The following is a 19,317-nucleotide window of genomic DNA, read 5'->3' as shown; positions in this document are numbered from 1 at the left end:
TGTGGGATTTAAAGACCTTTTTAACGGGTGATTGGGGGGTCGCAGCTATTGCCTCAGTAGCACATCTGGCTCTTCATTACATCACAGTGATTTGTGGGAAGTGTAGTTCAACATTGTACAACTGAGCTCCAGAATTTCAGTATGCACGTTCTGCTGCTATCATACCTGATATGCAACCGCTTGGCAGCTAGGAGTTGCTGTTCAGTTTAGCTCACTAGGGATCACAGGCTTACCCTCAGTTGACAGCCTTGTTTTGACATTTGAATCTTCAGTCCTCTTTTATTTGCGCCTTATTTTATAGACCCCCGTATCACATGCCTGCATTCCCCCAGTTACTTGGCGAAATGATCTCCCATCTAGTTATTAACCATGCTAGAATTCTTATTGGAGATTTTAATTACTGGCCCAACGATGTACGAGAGAGTGCCAGCTCTATTGAACTAGTTTATGATGAAAAAAAGAGTTTAGCGTGTCCTCCCATTCAAACAAGACTGAATTAGTTCCTTTCCTTGTTCTTTCAGTTTTGCTTTTTATTTACAGGGAGAATTTTCAATAATCCATCATTATTGAAGTATTCCACAAGGTAACATATGCAAAAGCAGCTGACACAACACATGTATCGCCCCTGGTGGCTCATTAGCCCATGGCGTTCTGAAGGCTGCGAAAGATGGGATAAATTATAGTGAAGGATTGAAATACAGTCTGTGATCAAGTATAGGGGGCAGGAATGAAAGGAGACACACATGAATTACTGGGCAGAAGTGTAAGCTTCTGATAAATCCCAATGTGTGTTGGTGTTCAGGTTAAAGATGGCATATTAATCGAAATCTTACAATGCGCTCTACAAATTCTGTGATTGATTGATTGTCATACATTCACCCCAGTACAGAGATCTGGGCCTAAATCCATCGTTCCAGTGGTGTAGTGGGCAACAGAACGATGGATTTAACCCAGATCTTTTGACTGGGGGAGAATGTTTGCATTGTTGGCATTCTGTCCATCATTTGTTTGCTGTAACACTTTTCGCCCTAAGTTGGATGGGTATGCCCTTGCTCACTGTGCCACTGGATTCAAGCTAGATTGGCTGAAGAAGGGTGACCTACCCTGAAACCAGTCCCAGGATGCTTGTTTCCGGTCTAGGGAGGACCTGGCCTGGCAGTTCGGTCTGGAGTGTTCCCATGGGGCACAGGGTCAAGACTGATTTGCATATGGCTGGGTCAAAACTGGGGTGGCATAGTGGGCAAAAGAACGATTGATTTAACCCAGATCTTTTGACTGAGGGAGAATGTTTGCATTGTCAGCATTCCGTCCATCATTTGTTTGCTGTAACACTAATAGTGTATTTTACAGCATTCATTGGGGGTCAAAACCAGAAACATACGCTCACAAGCTCTATTGTTAGCCCCAGGTGTAACCGGAGGAGACCTGTGGCAAATCCTCATCAGAATAGCATTTTAGTTTAGGTGGGGACTCAAACTGAACCACTGTCATGTAGTCTCCCGTGGCTAAACCCCTCTAATGATGACTTCCTGTCTGAGTTTAAGGCCGTCCTCAAAGCTAAACCAGACCCTAGCCTGTCCAGTCCAACCCAGATGAAATCTAGAGTATCCAGATGAAATCTAGAGTCTCATAAATCCTGGACCACCTGATTAATGTTGAGGTTCCTCAGCTAGACCAGTACACCTTGCCTGTTATGACCAACCGTTCTGATTTAGCTCCATCACGTAGAACCAGTGTGCTCCTAAAGACTCAGTTTTTCCATAGCACGCCCCTAAGCCAACTAGGAGCTTAACAGGTGTTCCTATGGTTCTTCAGGGTCAACCAGCATCTAGGAAAGTATTCAGCCCCCATATTGTAGCCCGTCCTCCTCCTTCCAAAGCAGGCGTGGTAATTAATCTGCCCCAGAAGCTACTCCATATGTGGTTGTTCTGGGGAATGTTTCCCACGAATCAAACCTGCACCTAATTCCTTTGAGTTAAAAAAATTAAGTGGCACATTGGCTTAATCTGCATTCTAACATTGGGATAGAGATTTTTGGTACTATCAACATAGTCCGGAGGGTTAGCTGGTTGGGCCCAAATAGAAAGGGATGGGCAGGGGATTGTGTGGTGGTAGATTTTAACAAACCTGCCATTGCTGCACGGTTCCTGGCACCCTGAGTTCACATAGGGCTTCTAGACCAACTAGCATTCAAGCACTCCCTCTGGGTTTTTTCTATCCGTGTGAGAAGGTCTGTCGTCCTTTGGGCAATCGGGGGTGACAGTGGCGAAATTCTCAGGGTTCGTTTTTCATCAGCCTCATTTATGTCCCCAGGCCTGAATTTATCAAATATATTCGCCCTTCTAAGTAACCTTGAGTCATGCGACTGACTATCTGTCTCACCTCCATTACCCTCCAAGCCTACATCTCTCCCGGAGGTCATTTTGGTCTAATTTTTGAACGACCTGAAGCTTTCGTTTAGTGACCTTAACTGGGTGCAGTTTGTCAAGTCTTATCAGATCTGCCCCCAGTTATCCTGGGAGGAGAAAAACGTCTTCTTTTTAAAAGGCTATAAGACTTCTTTTTCTCCTGCAACGCCTTCGGTAGCGGCGAGGGCTAGTGGGTGTTTAACTACTTTTGTTCCGGTGGAATTATGTGGGCATGTAAAGGATCTGGAATGGGACGTGCACATATTACAGGGGCTGACCCCGATGGTATTGGTTAATAATTACAATGCAAAGGCTGGGTCAGGTGGGCTTCCTAGCTTCTTCTGTTTATGCGCTGCTGTTGATTTCTTTTCGGAGCATGGCACCAGGAGGGAGATGATGATACTGGTGGGGGATTTTAATAGTCAGCTGTCTGATGCCTGTTAGCGCCAGCCACGTTTTAGCCCAACTGTATCTTGGACGAGGGGCATTCATATGGTTCACACTATGGAGGATTTGGAGCTTAACACTATTGTAGGTAGCTGCAACCTTGTTTTTGCTTTGGAGAAGCTAGTTAACTCACCAATCCACTCATGTTTCCAACATTTAAAGACAGAGGTTACATGTCTATTATAGATTTCATATTTGTGTCAGCTCCTTTGTTCTTGCTTATTCCTAACTTTGATATCATCCATGGCCCTTTCAGTGATCATAACCCCCTTAGTCATTGATGGAGTATTTGCCGTGTGGCGAAGGGGCGAGGTCAAAGGGGGCTGTCTTGTTGATCAAGGCAGGAGACTCCGATTGTCCCAGGTGAAGACAATGCAATTGAAAGCATCCCTTTTTTCAAGTTGTGAGCAGGAGATATCCACCTATTTGGACCCATATGCCCCAGATAGAGCTGTATTGTCAGCATATGCGAATAATGCTCAGAAAGCTCTAGCATTATTGTTGTTTCCTTTGACAAATGCTGGCCTGCAGGATCCCAAATGGTTTGCTCCTGTTTGTTCAAGGAGACTCCGTTGTCTGAAGGTGGCTCTAAGCAGGCTCCCAGAGATAGGATCTTGTTGCCTTTTGGTATACAAAAAGACCTTGGCCGATTGTAAATCTATTTTGCAGGAAAACGCTTCGGAGGAACTAGGCCATGCTTCTGAGCTTAGCGATCGTCTCTTTTTTGGAGGGTGATAAACAGGCCTTGTTTTGCAGAGGTTAACTGGTCCAGTAATTTGCCAACATATTTTAGAGCAGCAATGGATTGACCACTTTGAAGAGATCTATAAGCTTGGGTCCGATGAAGTTGGAGCGGACCTGGCAGAAGCTTTGAAGAGTAGGATTAGTGTGGTTTTCACACCAGACTGAGTCTCCCAGGGAATTTGTGCGCTATTGTGTAACGAGGCCCCTGGACATGATTGGACCCCCCGGATTTTTTAGTGGATAATATTGATCTCTGGGATCCAGTTTTGACTCTGGTCTTGAATGCTCGGGTGGGGGCGTTTACCTCTTGGCCTACAGTGATCATCGGGCCAGTTGTTAAGGGGGAGAAGGACAACCCCCAGTGTTACAGCCCTGTCTGATTGATCGATGCAGTAATTGAGGTTGTGGGGCAGGTAATCATAAACAGGGAGGGAGGGAGGGAGGGGACAGGAGGGAGGGGGAGCGAAGAAGGAGGAGAGGGATAGAGAACGCTACTTTATTCCTCTATTCTTTGCCATTATACACCACTAACCTTTAGCCACCTTTAGCCATCCTGAACAGCAGCCATACCCGTGTAATACATGTCGGATACACTGGCCAATCCAATAGCTCTAGCATAGGTGAGACCTATTGGTTTTGCCAATGTTTGCTTCATGATTACTGTTTTTTTTTTTTTTTACTGCCTTTTACTTAAGTATGATTTGTATTAATCGTAGTAACATATTTGTATTTTTGTCATTTACTCACCTTTGCTAAATCCCAATTAAAATAAATAAAAGGACAAACACTTCACTAATCACCTCGCCCAGCTTCCCACCAGGCACATGCCCCCTCACCCCATGTCTTGACCCTGATTGCTACATGACACTCACAAGAGCTACTGCGACCCTTTGTCTCCATTTTATAAATATGTATTCTGTACTTGTATAACCCTAATCGCTCCCCTTTTTCTTGTGTTATCTTGAGTGAATCTGTAACTTGTTAATCTGTAACTCTCACCACGAGTAGCTACACTCGTTCCTTATGTAATTTACTTCGCTCTGCTGTAAAGCGCTCTGACACCTCTGGGTAAAGTTCGCACTATATAAAAATGCATAAATAAATAAATAAGGCCTTGACATGTCTGGACATGCTCCTAAACCTGACCAGTGGGCCTAGTAGTTCTGCCTTAACACTCCCTGTTGGGGCTCGCTGAGACTGTTTTATAGGGGGCCCCTGTGTGTAGTGATGCAGTGAGCAATGAAATGGAATGCAGTCCAGAGTGAGTGCTAGTATTTTAGATTAGTATTTCACCCATCGCTTTTACAGGTTTTCTCGGTTTTTTAATGTTACTCCTACCAACTAAGCTTCTCCACTCCTTGCCTGCGTCTCGCGTCCTAGCAAATGACAGTGTTTTGTTTGAAGATGTGTTTGTGTAAACCTGCATGTCTAGACATTGTGTCAAGGCGAAGTCCGATTCCTCGCATGAGCTCATTCTGCTTGGAGTTTTCTCACACCCACTACTTTGCTTTCCAGAAGTGGGGTCCCCAACTTCTGTGCAGTGGCCCTGGCACTGCACCAGCTTGGATACCAGGCAGTGGGGGTGCGCTTGGATAGTGGAAACCTGGCCAGACAATCTGTGGAGATCCGCAGCACCTTCCGAGCTTGTGCCAAACAGTAAGTTACTCTGGAACTTATGATGCCATTATAGGATTAATTAACTGTGTGAGGTGTAGACTGATAGAACAATATAAGCAAGCACTTGCAAAGCCAATGGTATTTTCGTTTGTTCGTAGTTTGTTTCTTCCAGCAGCACCTTCATGTGCAGAACACTTACAACATGGGGTGACAGTAGGGAAAGATTCCATCCCGCCCAGAATAGGAAACGGCTCAGGTTGCAGTTGGCCATCGGGTGTAGAAAAAGTGCAGCTAGGAGCAGCAGTGTAGATTTTTAACATACACTGAAGAGCCATTTGGAGTGTGGACCTCCCTAGCCCACATAAGACAGGAACTGCTTTGCCATGTGGTTGTGTGGACAAAGCTTGCCCTGCTCCAGTCGTGTGTACCTGTGTCAGCAGAGAGCAGTGGACTAAGGCCCTGATACACGGAGTCACTCAAGAGACATGCATGTCCTGGCAGGTGGCTGCTGAAGGATTTGCTGTGTGTGATCTGCCTTTCAGAGCCTGCTGAGTACACACACTATGATCTCCTCTGAGGAGTGTCGCATGCATAAAATTTAGACTGTACCCGATGGAGCCAATGATATCCAGCTGTATTGCCATTTGGACAGTGCTCAGCTTTCTTTTAGCTAGTTTTATGCTATAGAAATATGACCTACATACTGGACCAGGCACAGATGATGCCATAGTGGACATTATCAAAACCAGCATTGCGAATGTCAAACTCTCCTGTTTCCCTCTTTTGTCTTTGCCTTTGCTTTTTGCCCATACTGTTCCTCATCAGCAAAGCGTGTTTGCTGATTCAGAGCAGCATCAGCAACAAAACAAATTGGAATGATTAATATGCACGCATGCATCATCAGGCAACCCATATGTCTGTCAGAATGTTACAGAAGTTCCAGCTCATAACTTATACACGCATCTACGTCATGACGTGGTGGCTGTTTTGTTTTTATTTTCCCATTTGAAGATGACAGATGCCCATGTTAAATTTAAAAATATACAAGCTAATTAAAAAAAATAATAATAACTAAACACGGTAGCGGACCAGCAGCGAATTACAGCTGCTGTGCCCTCCACCACTTATCCATTTTTAGGTGTCGCCTGAGCCAGCGCATGCGCTGCGAGACATTTAGTAAGTGGGTTTTGAAAGTGCTACCACAGGCTTTTGCTAGCCTCAGGCTTGCAATTCCGCAGCCGCCATCTCTTTCCTCCCTCACGGGTCATTAAGTGCATCGCGATCACTTTCACGTTTGCGGCCGCCTCACCTTCACGGCCGCGCGGCCAATCCTTGTTCTGATTTTTAATGACATCTTAATTACAGTACACTTTCCACGGGATGCCAGCCTTCTGACGGTCACGGTCATTGGTATTTAAGAACATAAGATGCATTTGATATTGTATTCAAGAATTGTTGATGTTAGGACAGGAAGTTTCACTTTGAAGACGTGGTAAATACAGCACTGTAGGATCACACGATGCGCCGAACAGCATTAAATAAAGTTAGATGACTCCTCCAACGGGTGAGGGGAGCAGAGGATGAGGAAGTACATATATATAGCAAACGCTCTTTTACGTCTGTGTCTTTGCTCTTTTCCATTCCCGACGAGTGAGCAATCTCGCCATCTAGTGGCAGCACCGTAAACTTTTTTTCATATTGAACTTTGTCTGCCATTAATTACTACTTACACACACCTACTTCGTACGAAGCACCTAGAATAGGGTGACCAGACGTCCCAGATATGACGACACAGTCCCGGTTTTCCACCAGCTGACCCGGCAGATTTAGGCAATTTTGGCTCAGATCCCGGTTTTCAGTGAGGGTCGACTGAAAACATTGGAGGCATGTTTTCATGTGTTGCAGAGTAGTACTCTTTTCTTTCAAATACTTTATTCGACAAATTAATGTCATAAAAGTGAACAATTCGATCAGTCATATGTTACAATTACAAATTAAAAATACAGGGAATCATCTACCAACTCAAGGTGAATTACTAAACAAGTTAAAACAAGATTACAAATATAAAAACAGTACGTTTCTGGGCATATATAAAAGTACAAAGTACAAATAAGCTCTAAAAAGAAGTATACACTTTACCCATCACATGATACATAAAGTGCTTAATGCATGGTGCAAAAGACGCATACGGAATAAAGTGCAAACATATCAGTCAATACAATCCTAAGATATGCTGGAGGTAACACTTCAAGCAAGAGTACAACCAAGAAAGTGCTAAGTGCAATTATACCAAGCATACAAAAGCGCACAGCTATGTTTACGTTATAGCATTTAAGAATCTAGACCGTCAGAAATCGGGAGTAGTACTCAGTAGCAGCTCTTATTAAAAACCAAGTTAAATAATTTATGATACTGGGTTTAAAAACAGACCTGTTAGGTATTTCCTTAGTGCTTGGCCTGTGTTTCTATATTGATGAGCGCTATCATTCTGTGTCCCTCAGATACTGTTGAATCGAGTCCTTCTATTTTTGCGAAATGTCGCTGGTTTTTGCTTTTAAAATCCGGTCACTCTAGCCTAGAACCATTCATGTGTGCATGCATTTGGTATACCGCCAGCTTGAGCAACAAGCATAGGCATAGCCGATAGGTCTCGCCTTTGGGACCTTATAAGTCTTTAGCCATGCAGTAGTTAATGTTGTTGCACCAAGGATATTGTGCTGCATAACTAAATACTTATAAGGTCCCAGAAGCAAGACCTATTGGCTATGCCAATGCTTGTTTTCTTTAGCAGATGTGTGATCGGAGGCAAATGTTCACCCTAACTTGAAGTTCGCCGACCGTTTTATTTAATATATGGAGGTATTCACCCTGGTTACTTTTTTTAAGAAACATGGAGTCTTGCTTTGTTCCTTTCGGTATATTTTGTAATAGGCTGATTACAATAAATCTGTCCTTTAACCAATAAGGTCAAACCATTTCACAGCAGTGCATTTGTCTCATTAAAAACTTGCATCTGTTGAGCACTCATTAGTATTCACCCTGCCTGTTCCTAGCATTATTTTAAATGCCACTGTCCAATCTGATTAAGCAGTTTTTGGAATCTGTTAGCTTAAGGGTCAATGCAAGTTGAAACTGCCACCACAAACCCATTCTCCACTGTGTAATTCGATCCAAATAATTGTGAATTTGAATTCACTAGTTAACCAAGTACTTGGTACTTTTAGTTCGTCCCTGGTGGAGCTCATACCCTTGGGACCAACTCGAGATATTGGGCTTCGAAGATGAGGTGCGCGGGGAGCGTATGGAGGTAGACATTCCATTAATGGTCTGGTTCTTACTCCTCATTAAAGCTCTAGTCCTGGTTCACGCATGTACACCAGTAACGATTTGTCAGTAAAAGTGCCTCTGCTCATTTATTACATGCAAGTCTTGTTACAACTTTGCCTCTGTATAAAATTGGTGCACTCTGGTTCAGCAAGTGGGAAGATGCCTCCAACATTCCCATTCTTTTTAAGTATACATCTTCCTCTAGATCAGGCGAGACACTCACATTGCTTTCTAGTGGAGGCATGTGAGGTAGAAAGCATCATGTGTTTGTACTTCTGCCCATACATTCTGATGCATTAGGCGTAGGTTCTTGAAGGCCTCGAAATGAGTTTGTCGCACTTAATACGGCTAACTACTTTTAATATTCGGTGCTCTGTCGCGTGACACATATTTTAAGGTGTCTTGACGCTAGACTGTCCTGTACACATTTAGCTTGTATGTAACCGCAGATGTATTTTTTTTCAGCTTTAGCGTTCCTGCGTTTGAAAAATTGTCAATCGCCATCAGCAACAATGTCAGTGAAAAAAGCCTGTTGCAGCTGAGTCAAGAGGTAAGAAGTGCACAACTTTTGTGTAGTCTACTCATTAAACATCATCTGCCACCTGTGTCCCTCTGCTGGGGATCCCAGAGGCGCCTTTGCTTTCGTGATGTCATTTAGAGCTCTGCGCAGGTCTCTGATGCAGGTAAATGCGCACAAGACTTCAATTCCCTCTGCATTTTAAGAGACGTATGTGAAAAGCATTTGCTTTCAGTATTCCCTAAGCAAATGTTCACTCTAAGTTACTGTTAATTAATGAGCGGTTAAATCACCAGGGAAATATCTTCGGTTTCCTTACCCAGCTGGTTTTACCTCCTGATTCTTTGTTATGCTGGTTAGAAAGAGGGATACAATTAGAATTTAATTTTACCTTATGGTATAGCCTCACCTTTGACTTAGCTAGTTTTCCCTGCACAAATTATTCTAGGTAATACCTGAGGGGTAGGAGGTTTCATGGTGAAACAAATATGACGTGGAAAGACATTTGGAATGTTTCTGCATACCCACATTGTTAACATCTTTGGTTCTTCTCAGTGACCACTTTTCTGTCCATCATTTTAGATCTTCTATGTTCTCACCCCCTGCCCTAAACAGAAAGCACTGGAAAAATCCACAGAATTTCAATAGCAAGTGTGTAGTGTCACTGCTGGAAAATATGAAAATTATTTGTTTTTAATCCGTATTTTCAGTACTTTCTAAACTCAAAAGGTTATGTTTTTAAGATTGGACAGTTGCCTCTATGGATGATCAGTGTATTGAATTGTGAAAGAATATCCTGGTCCTTAAATTCACATAACTGAAAAGTGAGGTTGTGACACCGCCTCTCCTCACCCATGTCCAAACATTTGTGGGTAAAATAAATTTCCCCTCATATTCTGTTTCTTGTTTATACAGGTTATCCTGTCTATAGCATGTGTATAGTATGATGTATTTTCAAAACTGATTTCTTACAACAAATAGCTTAGTTGGTAATCAGAATAGTTGCAGAAGTTACAATGAGCTCACATATGGGTGTTTTATTTTTTGTTGCTCAGAAGACAAAAATCCCAAGTCCCCTGTGTTGCCTTTTGGTAAGTTAGACATGCATTGTCCCCATTGGTGACACAAAGCTTTGGCTTTTTAAGTTGTACACGCATCTTGTTCAGACGATAAGTTATGTTTTGGTCTGTGCTTCTCGAGTGTTAGTGACATTAAGGGCGCTTATCTAACAGTCCGTGAACAGTAATGCCTTTGGTGGGACCCTGATTCAAAAGAGGTTTGGATGTGCATTTTCATTTTACATTTATAGGACTATAAATGAGAGGCTTTTATTGAGCGTAGAAACCTAGAGGTGTTGATTAACAACTCAAAATGTGTTCCCCGCTTCGGAGGATCCACCATAGACCTTGAAAACGCCAAAACTTCAATTATTTAGTTCTCGGACATCTTCGGCAATTGTGCTCTTTAAAGTCAGTGACTGATTCTTATATAGCATACATGTGCATTATTCAAACCTTTTTAATAAAGCTTCTTGTGGTGTGATATCAGGACGCTATGCAGAAGCTTCAAAAGTGGCCCTTGGATGAGGAGCCTCTGTTCTCCACCTCTTATTTTGGATAGGGAAACATGTGTTTGTTAACCCCTAAGAGGACAATGGTGAGGTGTTGCTTTGTACTAGGAGTCGAGGGAACCAGGCGTGTTTTAAAATCCTCTGGAATATTTGTGTGGTGAGATGGTCTTTCTGGACAGATTTACCTTTCTGTTAAGGTTTTCCTATTTATGATTCTGCAGCACTGTGACTTTGATGTAGAATGATTTTTCCTTTCATTTAGGCTATGCCCAGAGTGAAGCTAGACTTGGTGCGGGATATCTACATGTAGCTTCCTTGCATGTACCATGTGTACTTATTCGGAGTCAGCAGATAGGGTAACATTTGAAGACAGCGCAAGTAAATATCCTTTAAGGTTTGTGTTGGAAAGGACCTCTTTCGTATGTTCACCCCTCGACTCGAGTAGTGTTCCCGGTCACTAGGAGTGTCACGTGTGATTGTCAGGTATGAAACAGGCGAATATTCTTCAGTATTGACAGCTTTTTTGTTGTGTCGATCCACTTTCTAAAAGTGGCATTTCTAAAATAGTAATGTTAAATTAAACTTTACCATTAAAGGGGATTTATTATTACCATTCCAAAGATATAAAACATGAGGCAGCTAATCCTTTCTGATCAGGTCTTACAGCTTAAAAATGTATTAAGGAATTGCCAATGCTAGCCTTTGGAAGGAGTAGGCCTCACAGTAGTAAAAAAAAGAATTTGGGTGTTTGTTACCACTAGGACATGCAAAACTTACCATTACAGGTCCGACCTTTTACTTACAGAGCACCCTGCCTTATGGGCTACTTAGGCCCTACCTTAGGGGTGACATATGTGTAATAAAAGGGTAGTTTAAGGCTTGGCCAAAGGTTTTTAAAAGCGAAGTTGAATTGGCAATAAACTGCACACAGAGGCCTTGCAATGGCAAGGCTGAAACAGGTTTGAAAGGCTACTTGTGTGGGTGGCACAATTAGTGCTGCAGGCCCACTAGTAGCATTAAGGAAGGCAAGAAGTTTGGGGTGACCCCTCGGAGAGGGCCATTTTCCAACAAAAGGTGACTTTAAAAAGTCAACACTTTGTTGCCCAAACCTTCAGTAGCCTTTCCTGCCTATCTGCAACAGTTGTCACCTGACACAACATGCTACTCCCCTGCTGGAAGTGTGATGCACTGTCAGGAACAAGGAACAAAGAGAATTGCTGAAGAGAAAAGATGCGATCTCCAGCAGGAGGACTACCAGGAGGTAGCCACAGATGGCCCAGCTTCAAAGAGGCTACCGCCCCAGTGATTATAATGGCAATCATACCTTCGCCTGCCTGCTCCTTTGTGTAGGCAGACTAGCTGGAATATCCTCCAGAGGAGAGAAATCAGTTGCAAAAAACGGTTTCAAATGAGGACTGGCTCATTAGGCTGGGTACACACTAGCGGTGTGTCCAGAGCTCCTCACAAGGAAAGAAGGCGTGCACCTCCTTCACGTTGGGTATGGAGAGGTATCCTGGGATTTTGTGGTGGCCATACCCCCAGGAAATGATGTAAAGTGGGTAGGGTAGCCTCTTGGGAACGATTGCCCTATTGACTAGTGAGCCTTCCCCTTCCATAAACGAGAGGATGGCATAAAAGTGACACTCTAGACCCACAGTGGTCAGATCACTACAGGACTGGAAAGAAGACTGAAGGACTTCCCTGCTGCTCCCTGGACCCAGCACAGAGAGACTGCACCAAAGACACTACTGCACTTGAGGGACCTGCAAAGAGTACTGTGACTGCCATGCCCACCCGTAGGAGAGCTCTGCTTGTGCCAGAACAGAAAGAAACACTAACCTGCAAGCAGCCGCTGAAGACAGCTGGGCCTGGTACCCCAGTTGACTAGTGGCGTCCGGACCTGCACAGGACTCGCACCGTCGGAGACAGAGGCCTGAGGCTAGAGATGTTCTCTTACTCCACTGGATACCGGTGGACGGGGAGGGTCAGGAATCCAAAACTACTGACTGCATCCCTGCAGCATCTCCAGCATCCGGACCACTGTTGGCGGTATCACGTTAAGAGGAAAAGCCAATGAGGACCCTAATACTGCTGAAAAGCAACAGATAACTGCTTCGACGTCTCGAAATGAGTTTGTCACACTTGTTTTGGCTAACTTAGTTTTAATAATCAGTGTTCTGTCGCATGATGCACATTTCATTTGAATATATCTTGACTATAGGCCATTCCGTCCAAATTTACTAAGTGGTCCCTGTGACTGGCATCCAACCTATTGTGGCACGTCCAAGCTAAAAGGAGTTGCCCACTCGCTAGAGGATAAAAACTGCCCTATTACGATTTATTGAGTCTTGCGTCTTTTAAAAATAATTTATTTACCTTTGAAAAGTCATATCTCCCTTTTCCCACTGTATGCTTTTGTTATTTTGGTGTATAGTTTAAGGTAAAAATCCACTCAGTTTTTATATATTGCTTTTGGATTTTTATTGTGTTGTATTTCTTACTTCCCTGTTGTATTGGTACAACTTGTACTTCTAAATGCTTTACACTTGTTCCTTTGATTAAACCTGACTGCTATCCAGGACTGAGCTAAGGGCGTTATTAAAGAAACGCAACCGGGCCCGGGAAGGATTGTGACAATAATACATGGCGAGGTCTCACAACCACACCACATAATAATGCGCTCTCCTACAGTCTCCACAGTCTACAAATGCACCCTCATTTGCAGAGCTAGGCGCTGCAGCGTCTTCACCTGAAGGGGTGGAAAGGCAGCTCCCTTGTAGCTGTGAAACCCCATAACTCGTTCGATATCCCACTCATGTGACATCTGTGTCATATCAAACCATCTTTCCTTCTAGCAATGTGTCGGCAGTCATTGACGGATATGAATGATATTTTGAATTCAGCAAACCCGGTAATCATGTGTTGACTTTACTTTCTAAGCAGCAAGTCGCATTTTGGTGCGTTTTTTTCGCTTAAATTCAGCAATAGTGTTTCCAAACATTTTTCTTCCTTCCTTGGCAGGATAATGAAATTGACGTGATTGGCGTGGGAACAAACCTTGTTACGTGTCCGCTCCAGCCTTCACTGGGATGTGTGTACAAGGTAATCCTCTCCTAAACTGGCTACTGAGAAACTGCACATGGCACAAGGGTACATTTCCCATCCTCCACATGCACACACACACATACTCACTAAATATGCAGGCATGCACATACATACTCACTAAATATGCAGGCATGCACATACACATACATACTCACTTAAATATGCAGGCATGCACATACAGCAGTCTTGGAAATACACACCCACCATTATCTTGTCACTTGTACAAGTGGCAATCCAGAAAGTTATTAGCTGTTTACTGTAACCAATTTGTGTTCAGCTCTCTCCCCCCAGCAGGCATAAGAACTATTACCTCCCCTTTTCAAACAGATTATGTTTGCTTTATTGATTGAATTTCTGGAAAATATTTGTGTAACGCCTGCCAGGTAGGCAGCGGAGTATTTTTGTGGGCTGCGGTGTATGGATACACAGAGCATGTAGGATAGGATTTTTGTGTATTACAATGGAGACATATTAGGGGTATGCATAGTATTGATTACACCAGCGAATCTTGCATAGGTCTCATGCCTACCAGAAATTTGTAGCCTCCAGCTTTTTTACGTTTGAGCACAAGCATACGTTTTTTCATCGCAAAAAGATGTTTAAAAAAATACAAGTGCTAGTTGGCGCTGAAAATAGATCTGCCATTATCTCGCTTGTCATCTTTAAAATAATATCCCTTACAACTTTGAAACTGGATGGATGTTTACAATCTTTTTGTTTCTTGATTCAGCATAAACATGAAAGAGCTGTGAAAGTCCAGATTTTAAGGTAAAAGCCCACAACAGTAAAATTCACTAGATAAGTATACTGACGGTAGTATTCACAGTAATTGCCAGACATTTTGCACACCTCTAGGGCGTATTTTGACAATTCATTGCACTAGTTGGGTTCATGCTTCTTAGGGGCAAAGAACAGACCAGCTAAAGTATGTGGTTGGACTTTACATGCTGACCTGCACTCATTTCGATGCCTGGATCTGGCTTTGACAATGTTTTCAATAGGCAAAAGTCTGAGAAGTTGGGGAAACTTTGGTAAAGAGTCCCTGTTTGTAAACCGAGAATGCTGGCTGTACCTTAAGTTTTAGGAGTCTCCAACCTTGTGAGTGCAGTTTGTTGTGAAAAGATCACCTCAGTTGTGAAACTTTTTTTATGCAATTCATAGCTTCATACATCACACAACAGGATTTGAGTTTTATGTCCGATTTATGGCATCAGTCCAGTGGGAGCCATTTCATACAGGCAACTTCCCTACCAGCTTTATCAATTGCAGCAGAGAATCCTAGAGGCTGCTGGCATGTAGAACAGTCAACTGGGACCTGCACAGAGGGCTATTCAGAAACGGGAGATGGGCGGATGACTGGATGAAGCACTACAGGCAGCTGTAACCTGGAAGTGAACCCAATGGCATGTTGCCGATACCTGCATCACGTCACCGGAGGAGAAGACTGGTATGCATTGGAAAAAGAGAATACGAGGAGAGGGAATAATTCCGACCAGCCTTTAAAGGCCATGGCCTAGTGACCTCCCTGCATACATGAGAGAGAACAACTTGATGGATAGGAAATTCAGTGGCTGGGTCTTTTCCACAGTGAATTATCCACAGTAAACTAATCTCTAACTGATGCAAGCCTAAAAGAGTAGTCCGTGAAGTAGTCCTAAGAAGGGAGTAAAAGATTATATTTCTCTTGAAGGACGAGGAGTCTGGCAAACCCTTGCAGTGAAGCCAGAACTTTACCTGGAAGACACATCAACAATGCACAGATGCGGAAGTGAACATTGTTGGGAGGCAGTCCTGTCCTACTGTCTTTTTTCAGACTGCCTGCATTCTTTTTCCACATGGTCTAAACAACAAAATTGTCTACCTAATAAATAGAACAGAGAAAAGACATTTAAAGAGAATAGTTGTTTTTCAGTAGAAACCAGAAAACGCTGTATTTAGTCTCACTTTTACTGCTTTGACGCCCTCTGGAGTCCAGCAGTACAAGAGCTGCCATGCCTCTAAGTACTTTGCTTTGATGTATGCTCATGCTCACACCCACTCGGACTATGGAAAGCCGCCTAATGTGGCCTTGTGACCATCCACAAAGTCTCAAGACCTCCAAAGACACATTTTCACTGCTATTTGGGAGCACGGCTTACCATATAAGCTGCATGTTATTGTATTAAACTTATAAAGCGCAATGATTGCCCAAAGCGCGCCTTGGCGCTAGCAGCAGAACTGCAAGAGTCACCAAAGCAAAAGATAGAACAGGAAGGAAAATATTAGCAAGGGGAGGAGAAGAGCCAGGTTTTTGGCTGTTTTCTAAAACTAATCCGGTTTGGCTGAGACCTGAGATTCACTGGCGGTTGATCCCACAGGATAGCTGTGGCATGTATAAAGCTTCTACTGCTCCAAGGAGCTTTATGAATCCTAGGCAGTACCAAAGCCCTAGGTGAAGCTGAACGCAAACCTCTATTAGAAGAGTAGCATCTCATTTTATTCTGTTCAAGTATTCCGGGCCAGTTCAGTGAAGGGCTTTATGTGCGACACATAGCGATTTGAAGCCAATTCTACTCCTAATTGGCAGCCAGTGGAGCTCTTTAAGTCCACGACTGGCAGACTCATGTTTTTTTAGATTTTTCAACAGCGGGACAGCTGCATATTGCAGCCTCTGAAGCTTTTTCAACGAACCTTGTTGGGCGGCTAAATAGATGGCGTTACAGTAATCCTGGTTCAAGAGCACTGTAACTTGAAAATTGATGGGGATAAATGGCAATTTTTTTTGTTTTGTTTTCAAAGGATGGAAACAGGATGAGGTCAAGGGATTTATTTGATCTTTGAAACGAAGTTTAAAATCAAAGATCACTACAAGATTTTTGACCATGGGGAACGGCGATAGAAGATGGCCGAAACTAGAGGGCCACCAGGAGGAATTCCAGAAAGACGGATTCGATCCATAAAGAAGCACCTCCATCTTATCCAAGTTTAATTGTAAACTATGTGTAGTGGGCAGCAGGTTTGCAGCTTAACTCTGGGCATTGTCTCAATTCAGGGCAAGCGACACCTGCTTAATGTCTTCCTCTTTCATTGACAACAGAGAGGACTTTGCTTTCTGAAAGCTCATGTATCAGGATTGTGGTAACAAAGTTCAATGTTCAAATGGATACCACCAGAATATATGTCCTCTCGTAGGAGCCACATCCCCTTAAACAAAAGAATCAGGGGAATATCACAAACGCCTTCAGTGCGCTTGTGCAGGCCCAGAAGAGACTATGCTTTGGTTTTGGTGAAAATGTACTATTTTTAGCACAATAATTAACTTGGAAAATCCGTGTGTTAGTGTATGGGCTGTACACAGTGCAGCTTAGAAGCCTGACTAGGAAAACACTGCTCTGTTTCTTCATATATTCAGCAAAAACAGGTTCTAAGATCCTTTCTGAGGCTGCGCACTGGCATAGGGTGTGTTAATGATACCACACAAGGATCACCTAGTTCAGCATTCATTCCTACAGTCTTCATGTCAGAATGACGTATGGAACTTATGGTGAAGAAGTAAGACTTCACAGTTTGCAACATCCCCTAAGCAAACCACTGTGACCACATTTAAAAGAAACCTATTGAGATGTGATAATTTTTACCCCAAAATGGGAAATGTGCTACAACCGTGCATAATGCACAAAGATAAAGTGCATTCTGAAGTTGTCACACCTTTTCCACAGTCCCCACACTGCTCGCAAATGAATAAAAGTCAACCCACATGCTAGATAAAAATGGATACCTAGAGATACTTGTGCTGGCTTTAAAATAAAAACACTAATTCCTATAGTCCCTGCCTAACAATGTAAAATAAACTTCATTCACAATGTTAACTGCACAAGCAGGTCACTTAAGGCTTCCTGTAGGTCATTAAGTTTCTTTACTATCTGAGATGCTTCTTCAGGCAGCAGCACAACTTGCTATCAACGGAGACACTAACAGTATGCATATTAGGTCCTTAGCAGATTCCTCCCCAATGACTATTTGGAGCAGGAATAGGCACACCAAAATATGTATGATGTCAGAGCAGAGGAGCAAGAAGGTGTGTTAAATGCACATTTTATTTATTACAAACAAATCGGCGGCGCGGCCGACAGGGATCTGTCAGGAGGGGTGGAGGGGGGGTAAGTAAGGCGAATGTAAAAATAAAATAAAAACTACTTATCATATTGCAACGTCCCACATCTCTGCTCTGCCTCCTCCGCGTCGGAGAGGAGCCAGGAAGCACACCCAGGCTTCCCTGACAAATTGCAATGCTGCAGTGCAATGCAGTATTGTGATTGGTCTGAGCGCCGTGGTTCGACTCTCAGATGTGGACTGGGGGGCCTAGGCATGTTCTCCACCCAGGCTGTAATGCAGCTTGGATGGCAAACATGGAAAGTGCACATGACTGTTTGGCCAGCCCCAGAGGGCCGGCCAAAGCGTCATGCGCACTTGTATGCCCACCACTTCTCCCCTGCTCGGAGAGTAGAGCAGCCCCGCCCACCCGCGTCTCAAATCCGCTTGAACAAATAAAATGATAATGGCATTCAGTTTTTATCATTTTATTTTTCCTTTAGTCACACTGCTTAAAAGCAGTGGGGTGATGCTCCTCCCCCTTAGCGGAGGAGCCGCCACTGCAAATCTTCACGAGTTGCAAACATATCTCCGCACATACTTAACGTGAATTGTGTGATTGAACTGCTGAAAAGAGATATTTGAATGCTGGGAGATTAGACAAGCAGGGAGGTGAGAGAAAAAAAATTAAAAGTACTTGAAAGAGCAAACGCAAGGAATGGGTACAAAGAATGGAGTTAGTAGCTTTAAAGAATGTAGGAATAATTGATAAAAGGAATGAACGATGGAAGGAAATAAAAAGCAAATTTCTCAATAAGCACCTGAAAAAACACTGTCCTGTGATTTTGTAGGAACAGAAAACAGCATTGGCACATTCTAATGGGCGGAGGGGCCACAACCCCCTCACCTTTTGGCCTCCATAAAGAATGTATGTCAGGCTCAGCAAAGGCCAGCCTGACTGACACTATATTTTAAGGTCAGGCACCCAGAAGCTAGACATGCACTAAATGTTCAGGCTCATGGCTGCCTTAGCTGAACTTTGTTGGGTTGAAGAAGTCACAGCTCCTGTGGGTGTGACATCTTACACCTGGCAAAGCACCTCAAGGGTCACTGATTGCCTTGGACCTGGGCACTTTGGTTCTATGGTCTGAATTGCCTGGGGCTGAGTGTCAATCAATGACACCTCATCACAGAGTGGGGTGGTGTCAGCAGTCCCACAGGCACCATCTCACTCTGTGACGAGTGAGGGACTGCTGCGTTCCGTCATTGGCTGATCTGATGATAGCCAACGAGGGAAGTCAGCAGCCCCAACCCTCCTAGGACCTCCGAGGCTTGGGTCTGCTGCCTTCCCCTCATTAGCTGGCCTTTGGTGAGACCTAATGCGTTGCCAATGCTTGTTTTTACAGTTTTTCATAACATTGGAAAACACTGAAACTACACTGGCATTAACAACAAATAGAAACTGAAACCAGGAATGCATAATTATATATTTGAATAATACCTAATGCAGC

General features: G+C 43.5%; 1 protein-coding gene across 1 annotated transcript in view; it reads left to right on the top strand.

The window, feature by feature from the left end:
- The window catches only part of NAPRT (nicotinate phosphoribosyltransferase), a 306,647-nt gene that overhangs the window by 219,092 nt on the left and 68,238 nt on the right, over window positions 1-19,317 (top strand). The window contains exons 7-9 of the mRNA XM_085604693.1: window positions 5,115-5,255; window positions 9,009-9,093; window positions 13,652-13,732. Coding sequence (XP_085460819.1) covers window positions 5,115-5,255; window positions 9,009-9,093; window positions 13,652-13,732 — 307 coding nt within the window. The remainder of the gene's footprint in view (window positions 1-5,114; window positions 5,256-9,008; window positions 9,094-13,651; window positions 13,733-19,317) is intronic.

The sequence above is a fragment of the Triturus cristatus genome, chromosome 5_1 (genome assembly GCF_964204655.1).
Source record: "Triturus cristatus chromosome 5_1, aTriCri1.1, whole genome shotgun sequence".
NCBI classification, from domain to species: Eukaryota; Metazoa; Chordata; class Amphibia; order Caudata; family Salamandridae; genus Triturus; species Triturus cristatus.
Note: the sequence above shows the minus strand (reverse complement) of the source record. Positions and strands in the feature narration are given on the sequence as shown.